The sequence below is a fragment of the Triturus cristatus genome, chromosome 1_2, assembly GCF_964204655.1.
Source record: "Triturus cristatus chromosome 1_2, aTriCri1.1, whole genome shotgun sequence".
Lineage (NCBI taxonomy): Eukaryota > Metazoa > Chordata > Amphibia > Caudata > Salamandridae > Triturus > Triturus cristatus.
In genome coordinates, this window is record NC_140580.1 from 593,229,060 (window position 1) to 593,250,738 (window position 21,679).

The window sequence follows — 21,679 nt, forward strand, 5'->3', positions numbered from 1 at the left end:
CTAGGAGTTGGTGATCTTGTGATTCCCAATGAAGACCAGCTAGCATTAGTGATAACTACACATTAAGGTGGAGGTTCTGCATGAGCAGGTGTGGCAGCCACAATTTCTTATTAAAATAGTGTTATTTGTGGCATGGCTTGTTCCAACAGGCCAAGAAATAAATCTATTGTTGTGACATTTGTCAACAAATTAAAAATTCCACTGTGGCTCGCCCACCGCAGACACGCCTGCTGATTTCCAACAAACTGTTCAGCTGCATTAATTTGGACCATTGTAGTCCTCTTAGTTTGGATGGTGCATTTCAAATTGATCCTACTTGCAATTGATTCTCAAGGTTCCTCTTGGTATGGCCACAATGTACAGCTGAAGCTCGCACTGTTAATAAAGATTTGCAAGTCTTTATCCGAACATATGCATTCACTACATTCCACTTGGAACAGGGCCTTAATTTAGCCTTTAAAGCATATAGGGATTCTATGGCTTCCCTGGGTGTAGATGTGCATTAATCCTCCCCCTATCATCCTGGGGGACATTCTGTGATATAGAACCTTAACTTAAAGCAATCCTTCATGGCTAAGTATCAGGTACAGGACGTAGCTGGATTACTCACTTATATGGGGTAGAAAGAGCACTTAATAATCTCTATAAATGATCTCTGGGTTCCCAGACCCCACACTAGGTCCTTTTTGGCATCTAAATTTACGTTCCAGACCTTGATGATCCAGACATCGTGGTGGCTGCCCACACCCTATGACGTAAATGATCGTTGTGCTGTCTTACAGGATTTACAAAACCTCTGCGACGGCCAAGCTAACTAACATTTGAAGATGTCTACCTCTGCCAGGATCAAGGAGCAGTCAGAGCCTCCTGGATAGATTCCACAAGTTGGGGATCTCGTTCAGGAGAAGATTTTGGTGAAGAAAGAATTTGGCCTATCACACCGGGAACAGTGCCATTCCTCAGCTTTCAAAGCTACAAGAACTGTAATGTTGCCGCAGCGCACTAGTTGTTGAGACATTCGTATGTCTCCATTGATCAAGTAAAGTAGGCTCCCATGGAAGTTCCATAGGTCATCTCACTGCCACACAGGAATTTCCGCTACAGCTTGTAACATCGAAGCAGCTTCGTCCTAACTTCAGTTGATTCCAGATGCAGTTACAAATGGCAGCCATATGACGGAAGTGAGTACTGTACTTGCTACTGCGTCTCCTGCAGATGATGTCGCTTACAATGATCTACCCTTCATGAAATCCACCTGTTTTCTTGCTACACCTGTGGCTCTTGTTTTTTTTTAAAACTGCTTCTGGGTATTTTGTGGGCACAAATGATTTTTATCTGAGTCTTTTGATAGTTATACCATTCTAGACAATCCGCCTACACGGTCCTGTGTTTTTCTTTCATGGCTGAAACACACTTATCTGGTCCCTCCTTAGATATATGTTTGGACAACACTTTCCTTGTTTTTCCAATTTCTTTGGATTTAATTTCTTCTTGCTAATGTATGGCCAAAAACTTCCAGAACGCTCTGCCACAGAACTGGTGGAAAAGGTGTTAACGCCTCACTCATCTTTACATAAACTGAAAAGAGACCTGTCCCTTGTGAACATTTCAGCTGTCCCAGTTCTGATGGAATTGTTTGGGAGAAGGTCCCCTATGATATTTTTGTCGTGCAGAAATTCTGCAGATTCCTAATGTATTTAAGTTGTCTATGGGTGATGTTATAATACCTGGGTTACATTCTAATTGTTTATGTGCAGGAAGGAACACCTTCCTGCACATAAGCAATCATTCATGGTGTTTTGTTGATTCTATGTGGGCTGCACAATGCAGCACATCTAGAAACAGCAAAAACGAGGAGAAATAAAGCATTTATTCTCATTTCGCCATGTTAAGGCCGGTTTTCTCCGGTCTTAAGTTTGAAACTGACTCCTATTTATGCCACCCTTGTAAATAGCGGGCTGCATCAAAATCAATGGGTGTTGCAGGGGAACGACCACTGTGACACCCATTGCCTGCCCCTTTTACACTAACTGTAGCGTGAAAGGGGGCCTTATTTACAAGGCGGCGTTAAGCCACGTTAAGTGGCTTGTAATTAGGGCGATGCCCCTATCGCCACAGGAACATTGTTAAAAGTGATGTCCCTGTGGAAATAGGGGCTTGTAATTATGCCCCTACATGTTTAGGACTTGCTAAAATTTAAGATATTAATTCCCCTATTATTCCTTCCATTGCCCGATTTGACAATTGACACCATTAAAAAAATTACAGTGAAGAACAGCTCAATAGAATGGTGCAGAATGGTACATTCAACTCCACACTTTGCGGTTCAAGCGGTTGGTTATTGTGGACAGTCTGCACACATGGTTGTTATGCTATGTTTTTTTATTCCACACGGGGTTTAAGGCAAGCTGATCAGACCCTCATTATTCACAGTCTCAACACTCAGGTCACCATCTATTCAGAAGGGAAATTATGCCAACAATGGCTGGAAGATTCCACACTGTCTGAAGTTAAACAACCTCTGTCTCACCTGTAAGATGACCTGGATCTATCAGATTTCTTATTGGGTACTAGATCTCTGTGTTCTAAAAGATTAATTTATGCCACTAACAATTAAATTTGGAAATAATCACAGATAGAAGCGACTGCATGTTTAAAAGCATTTGATCAAGATAATTAATTTGGATGAAGTACTTGCTGTTATGGATAATAGCATTAATAATGTGGTCTTCTATCATTTACAGTTTGAATAACATTATGTCATCTGTTATTGATATTATGCAAAATGACATGTCTTCATTATACCATAGGCAAAGTCAGCTTAGATCTATTATGCACTATTAGTTGGACACTTCAGGTATTGAAATCTGGCCAAGTGCCATTGTGTTATTTTAACAAGTCATGTAAACAGCAACTCATGACAAAAAAAGATGCTACTTATACAATGCTACACATCAAAAAGTTAGAACAAGTTCCTATCACAGAAGCTGAAACACGTTCTGCAATGTGGTTAGTTCATGGCATAATATCTGAATATGAACCCCTGAGAGGGAGCTTTATTCACAATTTGTGGTCACTTCCCTTGATTACCTATGTGAACGGGCGGACTGAGACATATTCCTTACTGGAAATGAAAGCGATTCTTCTGTCGGTCACTCGCTTGTTTGTAAACATATTACATTTCTCAGAGCATGCAACACTTCGTGTTTAATTTGGCCTGTTTTCCAAATAGAAAACCAACCCCTTCAATTCTCCCTCAAATTATTGTACATCCTAATTAAAGTTATTTGATGTTAAACAACCAGGATTGGTGTACTGTAAGAGATGGTATTCCATATGTGTTTTATGTTTCACAGATATTGACTTGCTGAAGTAATGTGCTTTTTCCTCCAACCTCCACGAGGTTTCTGATGTTCCCCTATGGCCTTCAATTCCAACTTCGAAGGCTGATTTCAACAAGCTAAGCAGACTCAAAGTGTTATTGTTTAAAAAAGGCATGGCTCTATCATGTGCCCGAGAATCCTTTGAACTGCAGTTTACAAGGACATCCAGCAAAATACAGTCGCTTTTAAGCACTAACCTCCCATAACACTTGTGACCTTGTGCATCGTATTTAATGCATCCAATACTGCTGGTATACCACACTTTTTTAAAGCAATCAGAACTGGCTTAGTCAGTACCTTCCAGAAACTCTTTGGAGTAATACCGGCTTTTATACATTCTCTATTTTCAAGTGCCTTCCGAGGCATACCCTTGGTGTTATTCCTCATTTGCTGCATTTTGGTTCCATATTTGCTCCTCCGCAATGGATGTTCCGTTTCGAAGCCCACTAATAATGGAGATACCACTGGTCCAGCTGTGCTGTGAGCACATGATACAATTCTTTTACAGCATCACTGCTCCGGGAACTGAACATTAACTGGTTATGGACTTTCAGAGCCGCCTAGTTTACCTGCATGCAACCTGTGTTTCATTGCCTGTGGTATCCCTTTCAATGGGCACTCTATGTTTGTCTTGCAATGCAATTGACTGTTCCTATGGACATGGACCAATTGATGAGTCTGATCATGGCCCATTTTAAAAGTTGTCCCCTGAACTTGCAGCTGCTTAAGGATGCCTGCTGTGAGCCACTCCTTTCTTGGGAGATGGATGCTGCAGCTTGAATCCTGGTTCTAGTAACACGGGTGTAGCACAAGAAAACACTTTCTCAGCATTGGCTGATAATAAGGATATATGTTCTTTGGAGCTTTTGAATGGGGCTATTGCAGAATCATTGTATGCAGAAGCTGAATCTGTTTTGGATTTAATAAATAATGACTGTGGAAGAAATCTTGGGTGCCTCTGTTTCAAGATAATTAGGCCCTTTTTCTAAATTTCTACTTTCATTTGATCTTGACCCTATATTTTGTTATTATATTTATAATAGCATCACATTGAATTTGCTTGGCATGTGATTTCTTTTATTTCGTTAGTAGACAAGTGGCTTTCACGACCAAGGAGGAGGTGTAGTGATTTCCCATCTGGGCCAACTTTGGTGCTCCCATAGCTTTACGTCTTAGGCGTATTAGGCAGCCTTTGCTTGCTCTGCATAGCCACAAATAATACATTGTTTTAGTGACATCATTCTAGGAAAAAGCTGTACATGTTGTTGTTATTCAGGGACTCTTCTTGGGATTTAGACTACACATTGTGTACAAGTTGTTTGGAATACATGACAACATAGTGTACTGTATTCTTTTCTCATTTATACATAAAAGGGTCGCACAGCTGCTTTTCCAGCACAATATTTTCATCATATAAACTGTGTTCTGTCTCTTAGGGGCAGAGAGGAAAATTCCGGCTGAGACTACTGTTTTGGAACGACAGCTGTGCCTGACATACAGCCCTGCATAAACTAAATTTACACTCATGATGTGGACCACCTAACTACATACACGACGTATGAGGTCCTAGGCCAATCCCGGAGATTGCAAATATATCCAGGTGCTCACATAGTAAGGGTAGACCTACACAGATATATGATTTGCCATTATTGGGATGTTTGTCCCATACAGTCTGTTAGTAATGCTAATTAATTTGTTTAGTTGCATCTACCTAATGATGGCAGCCCCTTTGCTTCATAATAGACTATGATAGTTTCAATAAATGTATTGTAAACTTTTTTCATGGCTTCCTTCTGTATACTATGGGCATGCTTGAGTAAGTGAGAAGCGAAAGGGGAGGAATTGTTTTCACGGTTCCCAAAGGGATAAGAAGGTCATGTTCGAGGTTGCCGAAATCACCTCCTATTCTGGGTAGGATAGGACTTCAGGTGAGGCACTGTGAGCTAGCCAGGATTCGGCCAACAGGTGCTAGAGTGCTAATCTGTTGTCCTCTGAGGTGCGTAGATGCTCGATCACACATTATTTATGTAAATACATGTTCTCACCCATTTGCGTGCACTCGTTCTCAACCAGAGAGCAGTTCTGTTTTAAGCGTTAGTCAATAAACAAAATAATTTATTGTTCTGTATACATTATATCATTCAGAAATAGTGAAACCATTATTCTTTTTCGCTGCTTCCCAGGGCAAATGCAGCAAGTTCATCTATACAGGTCACGTTCAGCCCTGAATCACTCTGCTTTTCAGTCTGTCTGGGTCCAACAATCAATGAACTCGACATAATGAAAACCAACATCATTTGGTTTGTTCAAGATTTTTTATTAGACTAGGAAATATAATTTATTGCATAAAAATTAATTTGTTACAATAGGAATGCTAAACATTATATACAAGGTTCATAGTTTACAGAATTAACAAATGTTTTTATTGAGATGTGGTTGTAGAAAGAACGGAGTGCCATGCCACACACAACACTACACATTCTTCCTTTCAACTGGACGTATAAATAGGAAAAAAGGTGGCATGACAACAGGCAGAGAAGCCAACAGTTACATGGTTTCATGGTGAGGATTCTATGGGTTAGCACTTTGAGACTGCCTTCCGTATACTGACAGGCATGTGGGGCCTTCAGAAGGAGATAGTGCTTGAAATGTATCGAAAGTAGTACTGGTACTTTATCTCACAGTGCATGCTTATTTCTGAGCAATGCCAGAACTGTCTATTTAACAATGTGGCAAACTGCTGAGAAGCAAAAACACTAGTCTTCCCTCCATTTTCCCAATAAGTACATTTACCTTCATTTATTATAAGTGTTGAAAAGACAAAAATAGAAAATAGAACTCATAATATGTTCAATGTTGTGTACATACATGTGCCAAAGACATTGTTTTCAGGTTTAAGCTCTTAAATGAGACTTTTGTATAACAGTAGCATGAAACTAACAAGTCCCTGATTTTCTGCGTGGTAGTCCTTCACGCTTCCAATATGACGAATGTTCTGCATTTCAAAGTGGAGTCGCAGAAGCTCCTCCTCTGATCTACTTTTAAAATACTGAAGAAAGATCTAATTGAGTTCCAAAATGGCATGAAACGGATGTAGTGTTTGTGTGCACTCATAGTAGGCTTCAGTCCAAGCAAACATCTGGGTAGGTGGTTTAGAATGGAGCAAGCAGTGACTGATACAGAAATATGGTACAGATATGCACATTCCTAAGTGCCTCATACTTTCTCAGATATCTTACCTGAGGAGATTCTATGCAGACTATACATCATAGGTGGGGTTTCTTGTTACACCTGAGGAATGAGTCGGGCAGTTAACTTTGGGGTCTATTTTCAGCAATCAGGTTGCGTCAGGTTCAGCTTTCTTCATTGGCAGGGAAATCAAACACTTGATAATAGTTTTCAATTTCAAGCAGTCTCCACAGCCCACTGGAAATATCCTGAATGCATATATTATATGGTGAATGGAGATTTTGGATCCAAGCTCTCTCTTCCCACAGGCATATATGAATGTCATACATTCTCACATAGATACACACATTACACAAACCCAGTGACTGCAATAACTTTAAACTGCAGCTCCACAGATGCATGACATATATGAATGAAATCTAGACAATGGGGCATAGCTGGTTACAGAGGGTAGTTTACATGAAAATGAAATAGGAACTATAAAAAAACAGAGTTGAAAAAGCATGTCTGACACTAGATAATCCAACAGCCTGTGTCTTTTGTTATTTAACAATGGTATGGTAATTGGGTTTCTTTGTCAGCATGATATTAGCAGCATTGCCAGTTATTGCCATAAGACTCTGTAGCAGTATGTGTAAATCATAACAGGAGTCCAGGAATGCCACACTTTACTGTCTTAAATGCACACCAATACCATAAAAGAAAGTGTCCAAATTCCATGGTAATTATGTGCTAATACCGCCAAGTAGTACATCAAACTTTTAGAAATAACATAACATCATGGTATTTCACCACAAACTCTCCACATTATTTTGCCAGTACCACTCTACAGTGCGCCAAGTCTCAATCAGGTGCACAGGTATTGCCTCTTGGTGCCATACAATCTTTGCGCAATTCAAAACAGGCAATTTGACTGTCAGTAGAAGTCGTGCTTTAAATCATTGTGCAGCTATTTTGCCTCTGTAGTCTACATTATCACTAATAAACACTGTTAAGTATTACCAGGCCTCATGTTTTGGTTGCAATAAAAAAATAACTCTTTAAAAATATGCTTTACCTTTTACAGGGATGACCCTGTAGCGCTACATTCAGTCTATTTTCTCTTCCACCAGTGGATTTTAATTCAGACCTGCAGTTCACTTGTCATGAAGGCCTTTGTTGGTACTAAAAACAGAGTCGACTAACCTTTGTGAAATGTTCATTTAATTTAATGTCACTCACAACACATTTGTTTGGCTCATTGACTTGTGGAATTGGTGTCACAAGCTCTCAGGATTTTGCCATTTGGATATCACTGGAAAACGTCAGGCAACAAAAAGTCTGGTTGATCGCTCTAACATCATTTTTTTTGTTCAGCCCAAATATTTTCCTTAGTTGTCTTTTTGTTTGTAATGCAAAATATCCAAGCAAGTGTAATACTTTGGTGATAAGGAAAAACGTATTCAGGCTTTGCAAAATGTTTAATAAAGTGGTGTCTATAAAAACATTAACCTATTCCCTGCTCTGTGCTGGGGATATTGTACCTCTTATACAATAGTGCCCGGAAATTGAATGAATGATATTTGTTGCTATTGGGGTTAACAGCTGTGAATCCTTAACAGAAGTTGGTCTCATCAATTCATCCATTCAATGCAATCTAGCCCAATCAAATACAATTTTGTTTTTTCCAACAAAAGCAAAAACCAGTTTCAAGGCCTGCTATTTTTGCTTCTTTCAGGCATTTGCATATGGAGTAGATATGGAAATCGCTGTGGTACTATTCAAGATTCTATATTAGAAAACATCATCTGCAAGGCTACACTAGACTAGAATTGCAATATATATTTTGCGTAGTTCCATTTCATGGAGAAGTACTTTACAACTCTTTACAAATAACACTGTGGTGACATAAGCTTGTGGACTCCATGGATTAACCAGAATGGACAATAAAACATATATTTTCTTATACCGGAAAGTAGATGAATCTAAGTTAAGAAAACAATAAATGGAGCAATATGGAATCGGTGCCAATCAAGGTTCACTAATGGGGAATTTTGATGCTCAAAGTGGCTGGATGACTAAGTGAAAGATAATATACGAAGTGATGTATGTACACTTGAACCAAAATCTCTAAAAAGAGACATAAAAGAACAATAAATCCTTGTTTTGTAATAGTAGGTTCAGCGTATGTGACAGAATTACGTAATCACTGATTTAACAGGAGAGTCCACGAGATGTCATTTTAAGAATCACTTTGCATTTATGAGAATTTCATAATTTGTAAGGGACTGGGAAAAACATTTTCCCTTTAGATTCTCTTTGGCATAAGAGGGGACTTAGCCGGTGCATATTTCTGTCTCCACCAAAAGAAAACAATTGAAGTCCATGTTCCTCTCTGCATCCAGGTCGAAAAGAGAGCCCCTGATTGATGACCACTACTATAAACAGCTCGTTAGACATGAGTAATTTGGGGCTAGATGTACAAAGCTTTTTTGTGTTCACAAACTGCCCAATTCACAGAATTGCACCGTTTGTGACCGCAAAAACACTTTTTCTGATGTACAAAGCCCACATTGCGATTCATAACATGCTACCAAATCACTATTGGATTTTTGCGATTCTGTAATTGGAAGGTGCGTGCGGAGGGCGTTGCTTCCTAATACCGAATCGCAGTGTTATGTATGACTGTTTGGCAACCGAAATGCACTCGATAAACATTCACAAGTTACCACCAACTCAAAGTTGATAGTAAGCTATTCACAAATGGGAAGGGGACCCCAATGGACCCCTACTCCTTAGTGAATGGGTAAAAAACTATTATTTAAGAGCAAATAGTGCTCTAAGGGACTGCCACATACTCTTAAAAATATGAAACTTTAAAGTTTCATTTTTTTTCTTTTTAAACACATCTTGTCTTACTTTAAGGAAAACTGGTTGCGTTTAAAAAAAGAGATTGCTTTATTTAAAAGCAATCACAAACATGGTGGTCTGCTGACCCCAGAAGATCGCCATCCCTGAGATGGCAGCAAATCCAAGTGAGTCACAAATCGTGACCTACCTCATTAATAATCATGATTTAGGTTGATTTAAGACCCACACGGATCGCTAATAAAACTCCAAAGAGTTTAATCTATTGAGGATAGCGTTTTATATTGAGAATTGTTGCTAATGTAAGGTTTTTTGATGCTCTCTCTGAGGAAAATTTCAATAAAAACATTTTGAAAACATAAAAAATTGCAGTTAGGTAACCACCATTCCTATTTTTGTACATCTGGCGCTTGATTTCGTCAGTGTGATGTGTAGCATGTCTACAAAATGTCATACTTGCTAAATCTATTTCTAGTGAAAAATAACACGGACCATTACTAATAGGCAAAGACTGAATCTTTCAAGTGGAAATTCAAAAATGCATCCCGAAAACGCAGTAAGAGAAGTCTCTCCAAACCAACCATTTTAATTTGAGAGACTTTGAAAAAAAAATTTAATAGCCAGAAATCAGCCCCTCAGAACTGGATATCATATAATATGATTCTGACACAGTGGACAGAATTGGTGTCTGCTGTGACTTCTTAAACAAGAAAGCAACTCACGCACTGCCCAATGTATATGTGGCAGATTAACAAAAATGAGGTTCCAAAAATACTACATCAGGCTTCTTGATCTCATATGCTTTGTACTGACTTCTTGATGTGTACTTTTAGTGTAGATGACATTTACATTCCGAAAATGGATTTAATCAGTAATGGTGCTTTGTGCATTGCACATGTGTGTGTAATGCACTGCATAGATATCACATTCAGACACTGGCCTCCTTTACATGTGTAGGTATACAAAACTGGCCCCAACTCGCCCTGGAGAACTGTGGACCTTAGTGTGTCATCCTGGGCTCAAAAAGGAAATTTAACACAACAAAACACAAAACAAAAACAATTTGCTGTGAATTCACCCTAATGTTAAGGGCTCCCTTTAGGAAACGTGTGTCAGCTTTCTGCTTATCTGGACAGACCACTATATTTGTCATAAGGCTCTAAAAATGTAGCTCTTTTTCATACCACAATTACATTTTTTTGTAGTGAAGAGTCTCAGCACCAGAAGACCTGGTTTCAAGGGTAACAGCTGAGTTTTTCAAACTGATTCATCATCGTTATCAAACTTGACTTATAAAAGAGCTGGACAGCAGCAGGCATCTTGGATATGAGTCTTCAGGTATGAAGTACTCAACAACAAAGTTATGCTTGCAGCTTCTCTCCTGTAAGTGCATGTATGTAGGGAAAGCAGCATTAAATACCACAGAACTTTATGACAGAAATTCCTTATGGGAAGATGTTGATATGTGTATTTTCTGGGAAAGGCAAACAGCCCTATTGTTACTTCAGTGCGCAATGAGAACCCTCCTTTCTCACGCTAGTGAGAACTCTCATATCACTCAGCTCAGTCTCAGGCACACTTCCATAGTGACAGTGCACAGTGAGGACACTGTGCTTTTTGCCTTCAGTATCCTGATGGTAGATTAGCATTAATGAAGATATGGGCGGATAGTGAATTTCACACTGGTGCACCAGTATATTGTGAGCTACATCAGCAAACAGCTCCCAAATTACTCAGAGAAGATATTGTTGCACTGTGTTCTATAATTGTAGCAATCACTTTACAGGCTTGCGTGTTTTGGTAGGCAGACTTGTCCTGTTTTCTCTTGAGGTCACATTTTTAATCAATGCAGAAATATGTTTTTTACAATGTGGAATGTATGAAGTACAATTTTCTATGCCAGGATTTTATAGTTTGGTACTTCTCAAGTGTGCCTGTTTTTGTTTATATGCATAGTTTGGTTTCTTTACTGCTTGCTTCAAGAATTATCCCTGATATTATACCCACACGGAACGAAACCCCTGTACCAAACAAGATTTTGATTATTGGTGAAAAAATTATGAAAGCGATATGAACATTTGATGATCTTTGTTGTAATGGGACATGTATTCAGCGGTGGCACTTAACATAGTACCATTGCACATTGCCTAACAAGAGGTGGTCAAATGGTTCCAGGCTAATCTGATTCCTGTGCCCCATGCCAGGTGGTCACTTGCAGGGCATGAGAATGTAACAAATTCATGAGGCCTCATTGAGACCTTCTCTCTCACTTTCAGACAAAAACATTTATATTTTAGTTTACCAAGTGTATTCTGTCAACAAATAAACTACTGGGGATTTCCCTTTGCTATTGTTTTACTCTTTTTAATCAACATTAGCCAGAAAAAGGTACAAAATGTTGGCCTGTAGACCATGTAGAAACAAGATCCACCTTGGATTTCACCGTAAATGTTAAAGGAATTTTTAACCTAAAGATAAAACAAAAACAATTCGTATGCCACCCAACTCGTTTTCAAAACCATTTCCTTGGTCCTTTTCTTTTTTTATGTCCAGCATTAAAGAGCTGAGAAGTATATTATAAGCAGGCAGTGAACATGGAAATTTGACTACCTTTCAGCCATGCAAATGCAGGAATTTTACAACGATTGACCATCAAGACTTCTACTCTTCTGTCTTTTTGGACACAGATAGCGGAAGAGTACATTGTGAAAATACTGCTTTAGGTCACGCCTTCTGCTAAGTTACAGGACTTCAGTTTTCTGCAGCTGCTACTAAGGTATTCGCAAGTACATGAAAAATCCAAAGCAATACTCTTTGACAGTACAGCAGAAAGGGTAAGGGAAGATCTTCTGAATTTATTTCATTTCAGGTGTATTTCCCTTAAAGAAATTCTGATCTGACTAAAAAGTCTATTCTAAGATTAAATTACTTGTGCCCATTCACATTTTTCTCCTGATTTGTTTCTAGACCTGCAATTAGTGAGCTGCTGTTTCAATTGGTTATGTTACATTACCAAAACTGTAAAACTTTTATGAAGTAGAACAACTGTTTTATATCTATTCCTCCAAGTAATTGCTGGTTTAGGAGTCTGAAAGAATGACTTCTTATATGTATGAAATAAGTGTTACATATGTGACCTATGCTGCCTTTTTTTAAGTGACTCTCAACACTTTAAAGTACACACTTGCTTACTGGTCTCTCGGAATGTACCCTTTCCTTAATAATGCCCCTAAAAGCAATTAAAATGATAGAGTTTGCCTGGAGATGGTGTATCTGTGCAAATCCTTATAAAGAGATTAACCTGCCGCTGAGTGATAAAGTCACTGTACCTTTTTCCATACCGGCTAATATGCATCTGAAACGCCCCATGTTGTCACTGGTAGTGCTCAAATGGTTGATCGAGATGCCCTCAGGGACGATTCTTATTTCTTTTTCGAGATGTGAATTTCATCTACAAATATCATATGGAGTGGTAGGTGCTACAGTGACATGACAGTTGGATGCTAAGGTGCATTCCTCAATTGAAAGTTTTTGCCACACAGAACCGGTATAAAAGGTAAAAAACAAAAGGGATGTGGTGTAGTAAAGGCAACACAATGAGTCCTTGCAAAGGGAGATCATAAGCAGTATTCTTGACAAACTAAAGAACATCCTAAAGCAAGATGCCGAAATTAGACATATCACTGAGGCCAACTATTGATTAACTCTCTGTGACTTCTCATTAATTTCTATCAGCTGCAACAGCTGGTCTGTTCACTGGGTCTGATCTCTCCCTTCACTGGTATTGCAATCAGTTGCAAGAATTTCCCTGAGTGTAAATATGGGAGTTTGTATGGGATACACATCAAAACCTACCATCCAACCAAATTTATGAAAATGACATAGAAAAGGTAATGTTCCTGTTCACTGTCACCAGATATAAGCAAATAGCTATCTTCATTGGAGACCAAAGGCTTGTAAACATTTTTTTTATATTTTTTAGTTTAAATTAGGAATCTCATCTACAAAACGTTTTAACACAAAGTGCACTCTGTCTCTCGCTCTTTCTCACTTGGAAACACATGCAGGAGCATATGTTTACACGCTGTCACACCAACAAACATGAAAAAACATGGACTCATCCAAAGATCTGGATAATAAATTAACTTGCGTTTCCTAAGAAACCGTTTTGCCTTAATGAGCCTCTCCGGGCTCAGGCAGGATAACAGCAGTCTGTTTGGATTGTACTTGACCTTTTGAAGGTTGTTAAGCTGACAAAGAAGACAAGGGGGGAAGAAAATGAACAGGAACAGAAAAAACCCCAAGCTACTGTCTGAAGTTCTAATTGCTTAGCCTAGTGGGAAAGAGTAGATTGGGTTCATTATAGGCTGCTGTCAAGGCTACAAAAGAAGCCTTCTCCTTGAGTCCGGCTCGAGGATGCAGGGGTCGAGGTGAAATCCATTAGACTCATAGACGGCTTGTAAACGGGGTATGATGATTCTTAAGGCTGATTGTGGCTGAATATTCAGAGGATAGGGAAACTCCCCTATGCTTTCATGGTTAGCTACAGCACTCTGTGTCACCCGTTACAATAAGGTTTTGAATGTCAAACTCTTGGGTTAAAACAAAAATCAGGGTGTCTTCTCCACTTCTACCACCATTATCATTGTCCGCCAAATATCCATTGAATAGTTTGACTCAGCAGTCTCCGTCTGTGGCCATAACAAGCATCATCTCACTCTTGCCCATCTCCTCCAAGGCACTTGCCAGGGTATTGAGGTTACCATCATCCAGGTGCAAGGCTTCCCATAAGTCCAGGATCACCCCAGTTGGACTGGCTTTGGTGGCAAAATAGTTTAGGTACCTGGAACGTAGAGAAGCACATGAAGTGTGTGATTTGATTTGGTATCACAGAAGTAATATCAATTTATAAAAGTACCTAAACGGTTCAGATCTAGTATTTCAACTATATTCATTTAATTACAAATAATATTTTAGCTCAATGATGTTCATTCATGCAAAGTAAATCAGAGAATAGAAATGGGGTGCTCGAATATTCACAGGGAAAACAGACAGGATTGAAGAGGTGTCTTTTTTAAGTCATTACCTCAACTGAGAAAAAAGCATATGCCACTGCATCATTGAGAAAACATACCCTAAAATTGAGTGCAGTATTGCGGAAGTTGGAATGTGGCAAATTTTGAGAATATTGTCCTAGTAGAACACTTTTGCACATGTTTTCATTGACTCCTATTTGGAATTCTTACTGGTTGTACAAATTCAAAATGTCTACTGACTTGCAGTGCATTCAAATTGAAAATATATTTGAATTAAATTCTAATTTCTATTTCTTCCCCTGCAATTTGTATATAACGCAAGTCAATCGGAATTCAGAATCCAGTATGAATTTTTGCAATGCTCTGACATGAAACAGCAATGCAGATCTTTTGGTATTTGCAATGTTTCAAGAAAATCAATGGCAGAGGTTCAAATTTGCATTTAAATACAAGCTACATTGATGATGATCATTGTGATTCTGATTTAGGTGAACTGTGAATACTTTCCTCGTTGTTGTTAATGGCTTTCTTAGTAATTAACGTTAACACGCGATTCAAAATCCTGTTATGTCAAAACAGTGAAAAGCAAAATATGTTCTTCAGTGTTATGATGCCACGAGGAAGGAGATAGATCTCTGGTCTTCCCTGTCACTTCTGAGCCTCCAGAGACAAGAGCAAAGCAGTAAAATAGGGATTTACAGATTCCACCTTCAAATCCATCATTCCAAAGGAGACGAGGAATGCCCACAATCTGCTGTCTTCCATGACAGCCCCAGGTCTTTTTCAAGAAATATTTTACCAGGGGAAGGATGAAATAGAGGATGGTGGGGAAGTGTGGCAGGGTGTAAAGTATTTAATGTACAATATTTAGGTCTGGAAAAGGATGGTCTAAACATAGGGTGGCATAGTTGAGTGCCAGATGTTTTTAAAAAAAATATTTGAGTCAGTGGAAGGTTAGGATGCCAGATACATTTCTCATTTTTAAGGAAGGAAGGGTAGCCAGATGTTGATTATGGTGCGTTGGAGTGCACAAGTTATGTACTGTTTGTAAAGTACAGCTATGGTAGATGAACTTATATTAGCCATGGCTTTCCATATGTATCCTCTAGCTCTGCACATATGATCCACTGGATAAATTACACAGGTGATTGGGGGTACACAAAATCATGCTTTTGCTAAACAGCTGTCAATAATGTGAATTGGTTTGTTTGTAGTTCTACGTGACTTCTTAGACGACACAAGCTTTGCTGTTGTTCTCACTAGGTACACCATGGGGGGAATTAACCTCATTATTTATATTGACATATGTATAGTTCTATGTCTTCCTTTTTAAGAGACGGTAATTATGGAGAGCACTGTCGTAGATTAAAGAACATTATGTTATCTAAATGCAGCATAACTATGACATATATTGACAGCGTAACTGGTGCATGACTGTAAAGAAAGATTTAAATATTTAAACAAGTTGGGGCACCAGTGAGGATGGGTTTAAGGTAAGGATTTTGGCAGGGATGAAGCGCAATGGCTTCCTACACTGCTGACTTTGTACCCTAAAGACATTGTAGGACTTTCTATTTTCTTTTCTGCTCTGTAGAAACAAAACATAAAATACACAGTATACAAAACTCTTTTAGTTTTGTAATAGAAGTATTGCATTGTATTTTACTTTTGTGGAATGTCAACAAACATTGCTGCCCCTCAGATTTTGTGTGTGTGTAACGCAAATGTGTGAAAACTGTTCAACTGACAGTCCTATATTGTGTACTCTTCCCTCGTGCCACGACCCTCACATCCTGTTTTCTGTAATATAACTGGTCTGCTCCCTTAGATTATACTGTTTTTGTCCAGCAAGTGGCATCTGAGATATTCCTGCAACAATAAAATGATCTCTGTGGTGTGCTCTTTTACTTCTTGATGCTATGGGGTCGACTGCCAGAAAGAGTTTAGTACCTAAAATTAGTGCTGTTATAGTTTCACGTGCTGTCCAGTTGCTGCTAATTTTGAAACCTGAGATACAAAACTGGCTGCACTTCAAGTCAGAGGCACACTTGCAATAATCATAAATCAGGCGGCGCTGGAGATAAGTGCAGGCTGTTATGTACCAGAAGATTTTCAGACCGCTGATTGTTGCTAAAATGGTTGCTGCTTTCAAGCACTTGTCTTTATGCAATAGGCTGACAGGAAGGAATGTAAGAGGAGGAGAAGGATCAAGCACAAGGAGGGAGCGCGGGGTGTTTCTCACCTATCCATGTTGAGTTTCTGAGCAAGGAGGCGCCAGTCGTTCCCTCTGGAGTTGGGGGCATCAAGGCTGTTGCAGATCTTCTGCCGGATGGATAGGGGAATCTTAAAGGCATAGGGACCCAACTGAGTTGTGATGGCATTTCCCGGGTGCATACAGTAAGGATCTGACGATTTGGCGTTCTGTTGAAAGAAATGCAACAAAATATTTTTCTGTGAACACCCAAAACATTAGGTTTCATTTTTTACATGTTCACTGCAGGTATAAGAGGTCTCCTAGTCTGAGACTTGAGTATGGCTGACAATTTTTTAAGACTGTATTGTATTTTGTTACTTAAATTTAAGAGAAATTCAACAATGTATCGTTTTGGTTTGTTAAGTTATTCAATGGCTTTACAGTTGCAGGCACATGCTCTTCCTCATGCCATAAAGATTTATGGCGTCTTTACTTGTTATGGAGAAGTCTATCTGCCGTCTCTTTAATTTTGTCAATGTTCTCTCCCTATTTGTTTTTTTTTAAAAAGGAGTGAGATCAATGAATGCTAGTCTTTGCCTTCCAACATAGTGCTCTGAAAAACAAAAAATGGAACCATTCAATGTTAAGGGAATAAAGGGAGCGACTTCAAAATGGGCGCCAACTTACCCTGCAAATCAGATACTTCACCTGTGAGTAACCGTTAGAGTCACGGCAGCATTCTATTTTGTTTTTCAGAAACAACCTCCCTAAACTAGGGGTTTTCATAAACAAAATGTCCCTGACATCAGGGACATCTTATATGTTTCCCGCCCTGAAATGCTATGCCTTGCACATACTTTCGGAGCAGGAAAAATCAACATCAGATGACCCTCTCTAAACCGGCAGACCTTACATCACTGAGATGTCGCCAGCCCTCTGGTGGCTGGACCACCGACTACGTTTTCACAATGGACATCTGTTGGTACACTGTGTACGTTCCACCTCTATCTAAATAAGACCTCTAGTGAAGTGGTGTGGAATTGTTTCTGTCATCGAATTTAATTCTCAGTAATTCTCTCTGCATTTTAGGCCTGGGAGAGATTTCACCGTTCTAGACTGCAGGCTCACTCTATGTGTAGGGTCCCCTTTGGTGAGCTTAAAAACACTGCTACAGCAAAGATAAATGTGATTCTTGCGCTATCCGTTTATAGAGAAGCCAAGAAAAAATAGAAGTTCTTATGACCCCTCTGATACAGATGACCTCAATTGGAAGTTTATTTTACAGGTGTTTTGACCATGGAAAACGTTCTTTGAAAATTGATATATGCACATTTCCATCCGGCGCAACAATTAAAACTTCAAAATAGGCCTGCCCCATCCTACAAATCCCATAAAAAAGATAGTGATAGAAAGTCCAGGTTTCATGGCCCCACTCTCCATGTTCATGCGTTGGTGTTAAGCCTGGCCTGTGACTAACACCTCCCTCATTCTCATGGTCTTTCTAGGCCAAGAATCTGTTATGTAATATTCATACTAACTGACAAGTCAGTCTACCTTCCTTATGGGTCAAGGCGTTGTGGTTAACATATACCGTATTTGGAGTTCTTAGCCAATGAAGAATAGTTTTCTCTAACAAAGGGGCTGCATCCTCCTCCCTCAGAGGAGTTCAGAGGTGGAAAAAAGTATGACGTGTGTCCGTCTCTGCTCGAGAAGCATTTACAACTATATGTGATTAATGAAAATGTGCCCCTAAATTGATGGTACGTAGTCAATGCCCTCCCAAGATACGATTACCAACCTTCTGTCAGAACATATATATGTATTAATGCATCTATTATCACACTCTAACAATGTCCTATGCTTATTGGCAGCAACGTACACCACACAAGCATGTCTTTGAACTTCACCCACCTCACTCAACATCTCCCATATAGAACTTTCTACAATCAACATTCTTGAAAGCATGTCCTGGAACTTGATGCAAAACAGAGCACTTTGTCGTTTTATCGGGGGTATGAAGTATGATACCACTTTTGCACTATAATACAATGTCTACATTCTGAAACATGTTTGAGGTGTCCATGTTAAGGACACAATACTTGCCTTTTAATGAAAGTACACCACCCATTCACTGTGGCAACAATGCCAGATATGGTGGTGGATCAGTTACCTACGCTGTTAGTAGTTTCCTTTTCACCTTACTGGGTTGGATGCGGAACCAGAGGAGTTCCAGAGGAAACCATGTAGTCAAGGTCCACCAAATTAATGGAATATTTTAAAGGACTTTTCCCGACCCAACAAATGATGTAAAAGAGGATGAGGTGATCTGATCTATTAAAACCATTTGGATTGTTTAATAACCAATAAAATAGCTCAGATCAGCTATATTCAATATATTTCCCTAATCAGCTCCAGTGTTCACATATTGTATTAGCTCATGAAGTGATGTAAATTGGCTACATAATTCAAGCAAATCATGGAGTTAAATAGATTTGTGCTGAGAATTGAATTTTTGAAATAACACCTTGAGGTGATTTTGATGTTCTCATTTCTAATACACCATGATACTACTTGGATATGTGCTAACATTTTCTTTTTTGCTACATCATAAAGTGGCATTGGTGTCATTCAAAGCTAGAACAATCTTAAAATGACACTTGTCCCAGTTCCAAGTAACAAATGTTTCAATAGATCACATGGTAACTTAAAGAATCTTTAGCACTAGAATGCTCTGAGATACTATTCCAATGTCCGAATTTTCTTATTGATTAAGAGGTGGCTTTATTATCATTTTCTTTTGTTTCCTGGCGGAGTCTTGGGGCCTGAGACAGGGGGATGACCAGCACCGACGTGGAGTGGTATGCACTGCTATCAGTGCGTATGTCAGTTTGGCTGGCCATCTCAGGTCTGCCAAACTGACATTCGCACTGAAGCTGTCTCAAACCAGAACTGTGTTACCGGGTTATAAAATAAAATATAGTGGTTATACAGGGTTATAGTGATAAAAGACAACCACTGTTTGGGTAGCTAGACAATACTGAAGTGCTTTTGAGCACCTCATATATAAAAAAAGAAAGAACCAAACAGCTATCCCAGAATAATTAGAACTTGTTTCAGACCTGCACACATGAAATATGTGAAATATAATTATTGGGAAGCTGCAATGATGAAGATAGTAAATCACCTCATACCTGTGGTGTACATCTCACTCAGAAAACTGCTAATGTGTTTCTCACTGAAATGTGAACTTATTTAGAACAATATGGTCCTTAGCATAGTTACTAAGAGCATGCATCCGATACCTAAATATGACTACATGCATTGTGATATGCAAGGGGCACTTACTTCTTAATGAATTCAACTATGTGGCTATCTCATGGTTTCTCTCAGGACATCCATCTGGGGAGACCTCTTCATTTTCATTTTCCATTTTGATACAGAATCTGTTCTTGGCAACACACCCTTTTGACTAATTTGGTTATTAATTGGTGATGTAGGTACTGGAGTCCCAGCCTCCTTACAAAGGGAATCAGGCATGTAATATTCCCTGCTGAGTAAATAGTAACAGAACAACAAATACACTGATGGCGTTCCAGCTCATAAACCCAACCTGACTGATTTATTTTGCAATCCGCAATATAAGGGGGATAATGTAATGTACCCTATTAGCACCACAAGCCACACTCGTCTCTGTACAGGAGCCAAACCCGTGACAATATTTGGCATTTAAATCACACACAAAAACTAAAATTACTTTAAAGTTAACAACAAATATTTCTTTAACATGCAGAAGCTTTTCAGAGTAGTACATCAGATTACCTCTGTGTTGAGAAGTATTTTATTAAAAGTGTTTTTTTAAATATTAACTTAGAAACGTTCCTGCCTATTGACAATGGTGTTAGTGACTGAAGAGGGAAGCCAGTCTCACTTCTGAAACGTTTGAGCTGCACACGTATGATTTTCTTTGGAAGGACGAGGTGTAGGGAATCTGACGGGCAATGAAAGTTAGTGTGTTTATTTCTCTGGTGCGGGTACAGCATGCAATATTGTTGTAGGGCTCTCCACGCCCAGAAAAGGGAGAGGAGGGAGGGCGAGGGAGGTGGTGAACACAGACAACGAAAGGGGGGGAAGCAAAGGCAACATGGCCAACGGTGGCACTCAGCGCATAGCTTGAAACGCAAGCAGGAGAACAGGAAATGGCTGAACAAAAATTAAAGGCAAACTTTCAGAATAATACTTTCTTCCCTGCAACACGTGTCCTTATCAAAACGAATGTAACCCCCTAACTCAGGATACACCATCATCCATGGGAGTCCGCAGAAATTGGAACAGACAGCACAGGGAATGAGATTCAAAAGGGCGAGGGAGAAGAGGGGCAGCCCCAGTACCAGTGGAGCCTAAAATAGCAGGGGTAAGGACAGCGAGCTGGGAGGAAAGGGCGGAACAAAACGAGGGGAGCCTGAGATAACAGGGGGACGGACAGTGAGCTGCAAGGAGAGGGCGGAACAAAAAAAAGTAGTGTACTGAAACAAAACATATGGGCACTAGTGAAAGGATCAATGTAGCAGGGGCGGTCGCCAGGACGTAACAAAACAGCCACAAGGTGGGACAAATGCACACTATATACGAAAGCAATGGCATTTCTAAAGGCAGACCAAGCAACCAATAAAAACCGGTGGGCTTGTGTGGGTGTGTTCAAACTCCACACAGGGATTACAGCATGCCTCGCAGAGCAGCGCATGCGTGCTGACTCTAGGCTCGACCGAAAAATAACATAGCAATGGACCGGAGTCCTTCAGTTGAACTGAAAAGGCATGAACACTGTTCTTATCTGTCGTATCTACACTCTCTTACCTGTGACTAAACCAGAGGCAGAAAAATATATATATGGATAGATCTGATGCTTGGGGTGTTGTGAAGCTCTGGTCAACATCATCTGGTACACTCATCAGAGATGCTTTCACAGCTGACTGACTCCCACAACCCCAACCATTGTACAGAAAAGCAACTTCTCTTTTCTGATCCAGCTA

At 39.5% G+C, this 21,679-nt stretch overlaps 1 protein-coding gene across 2 annotated transcripts in view; it reads right to left on the reverse strand.

Moving 5' to 3' along the window:
• Positions 1-11,964: 11,964 nt before the first annotated feature.
• Positions 11,965-21,679, reverse strand: part of UNC5B (unc-5 netrin receptor B) — a 331,662-nt gene continuing 321,947 nt past the window's right edge. For both annotated transcript variants that reach the window (XM_085607093.1, XM_085607100.1), the window contains 2 exons: positions 16,698-16,876; positions 11,965-14,262 (listed from right to left, as the gene is read on the reverse strand). In XM_085607093.1, coding sequence (XP_085463219.1) covers positions 14,097-14,262; positions 16,698-16,876 — 345 coding nt within the window. In that variant the 3' untranslated portion in view covers positions 11,965-14,096. The remainder of the gene's footprint in view (positions 14,263-16,697; positions 16,877-21,679) is intronic.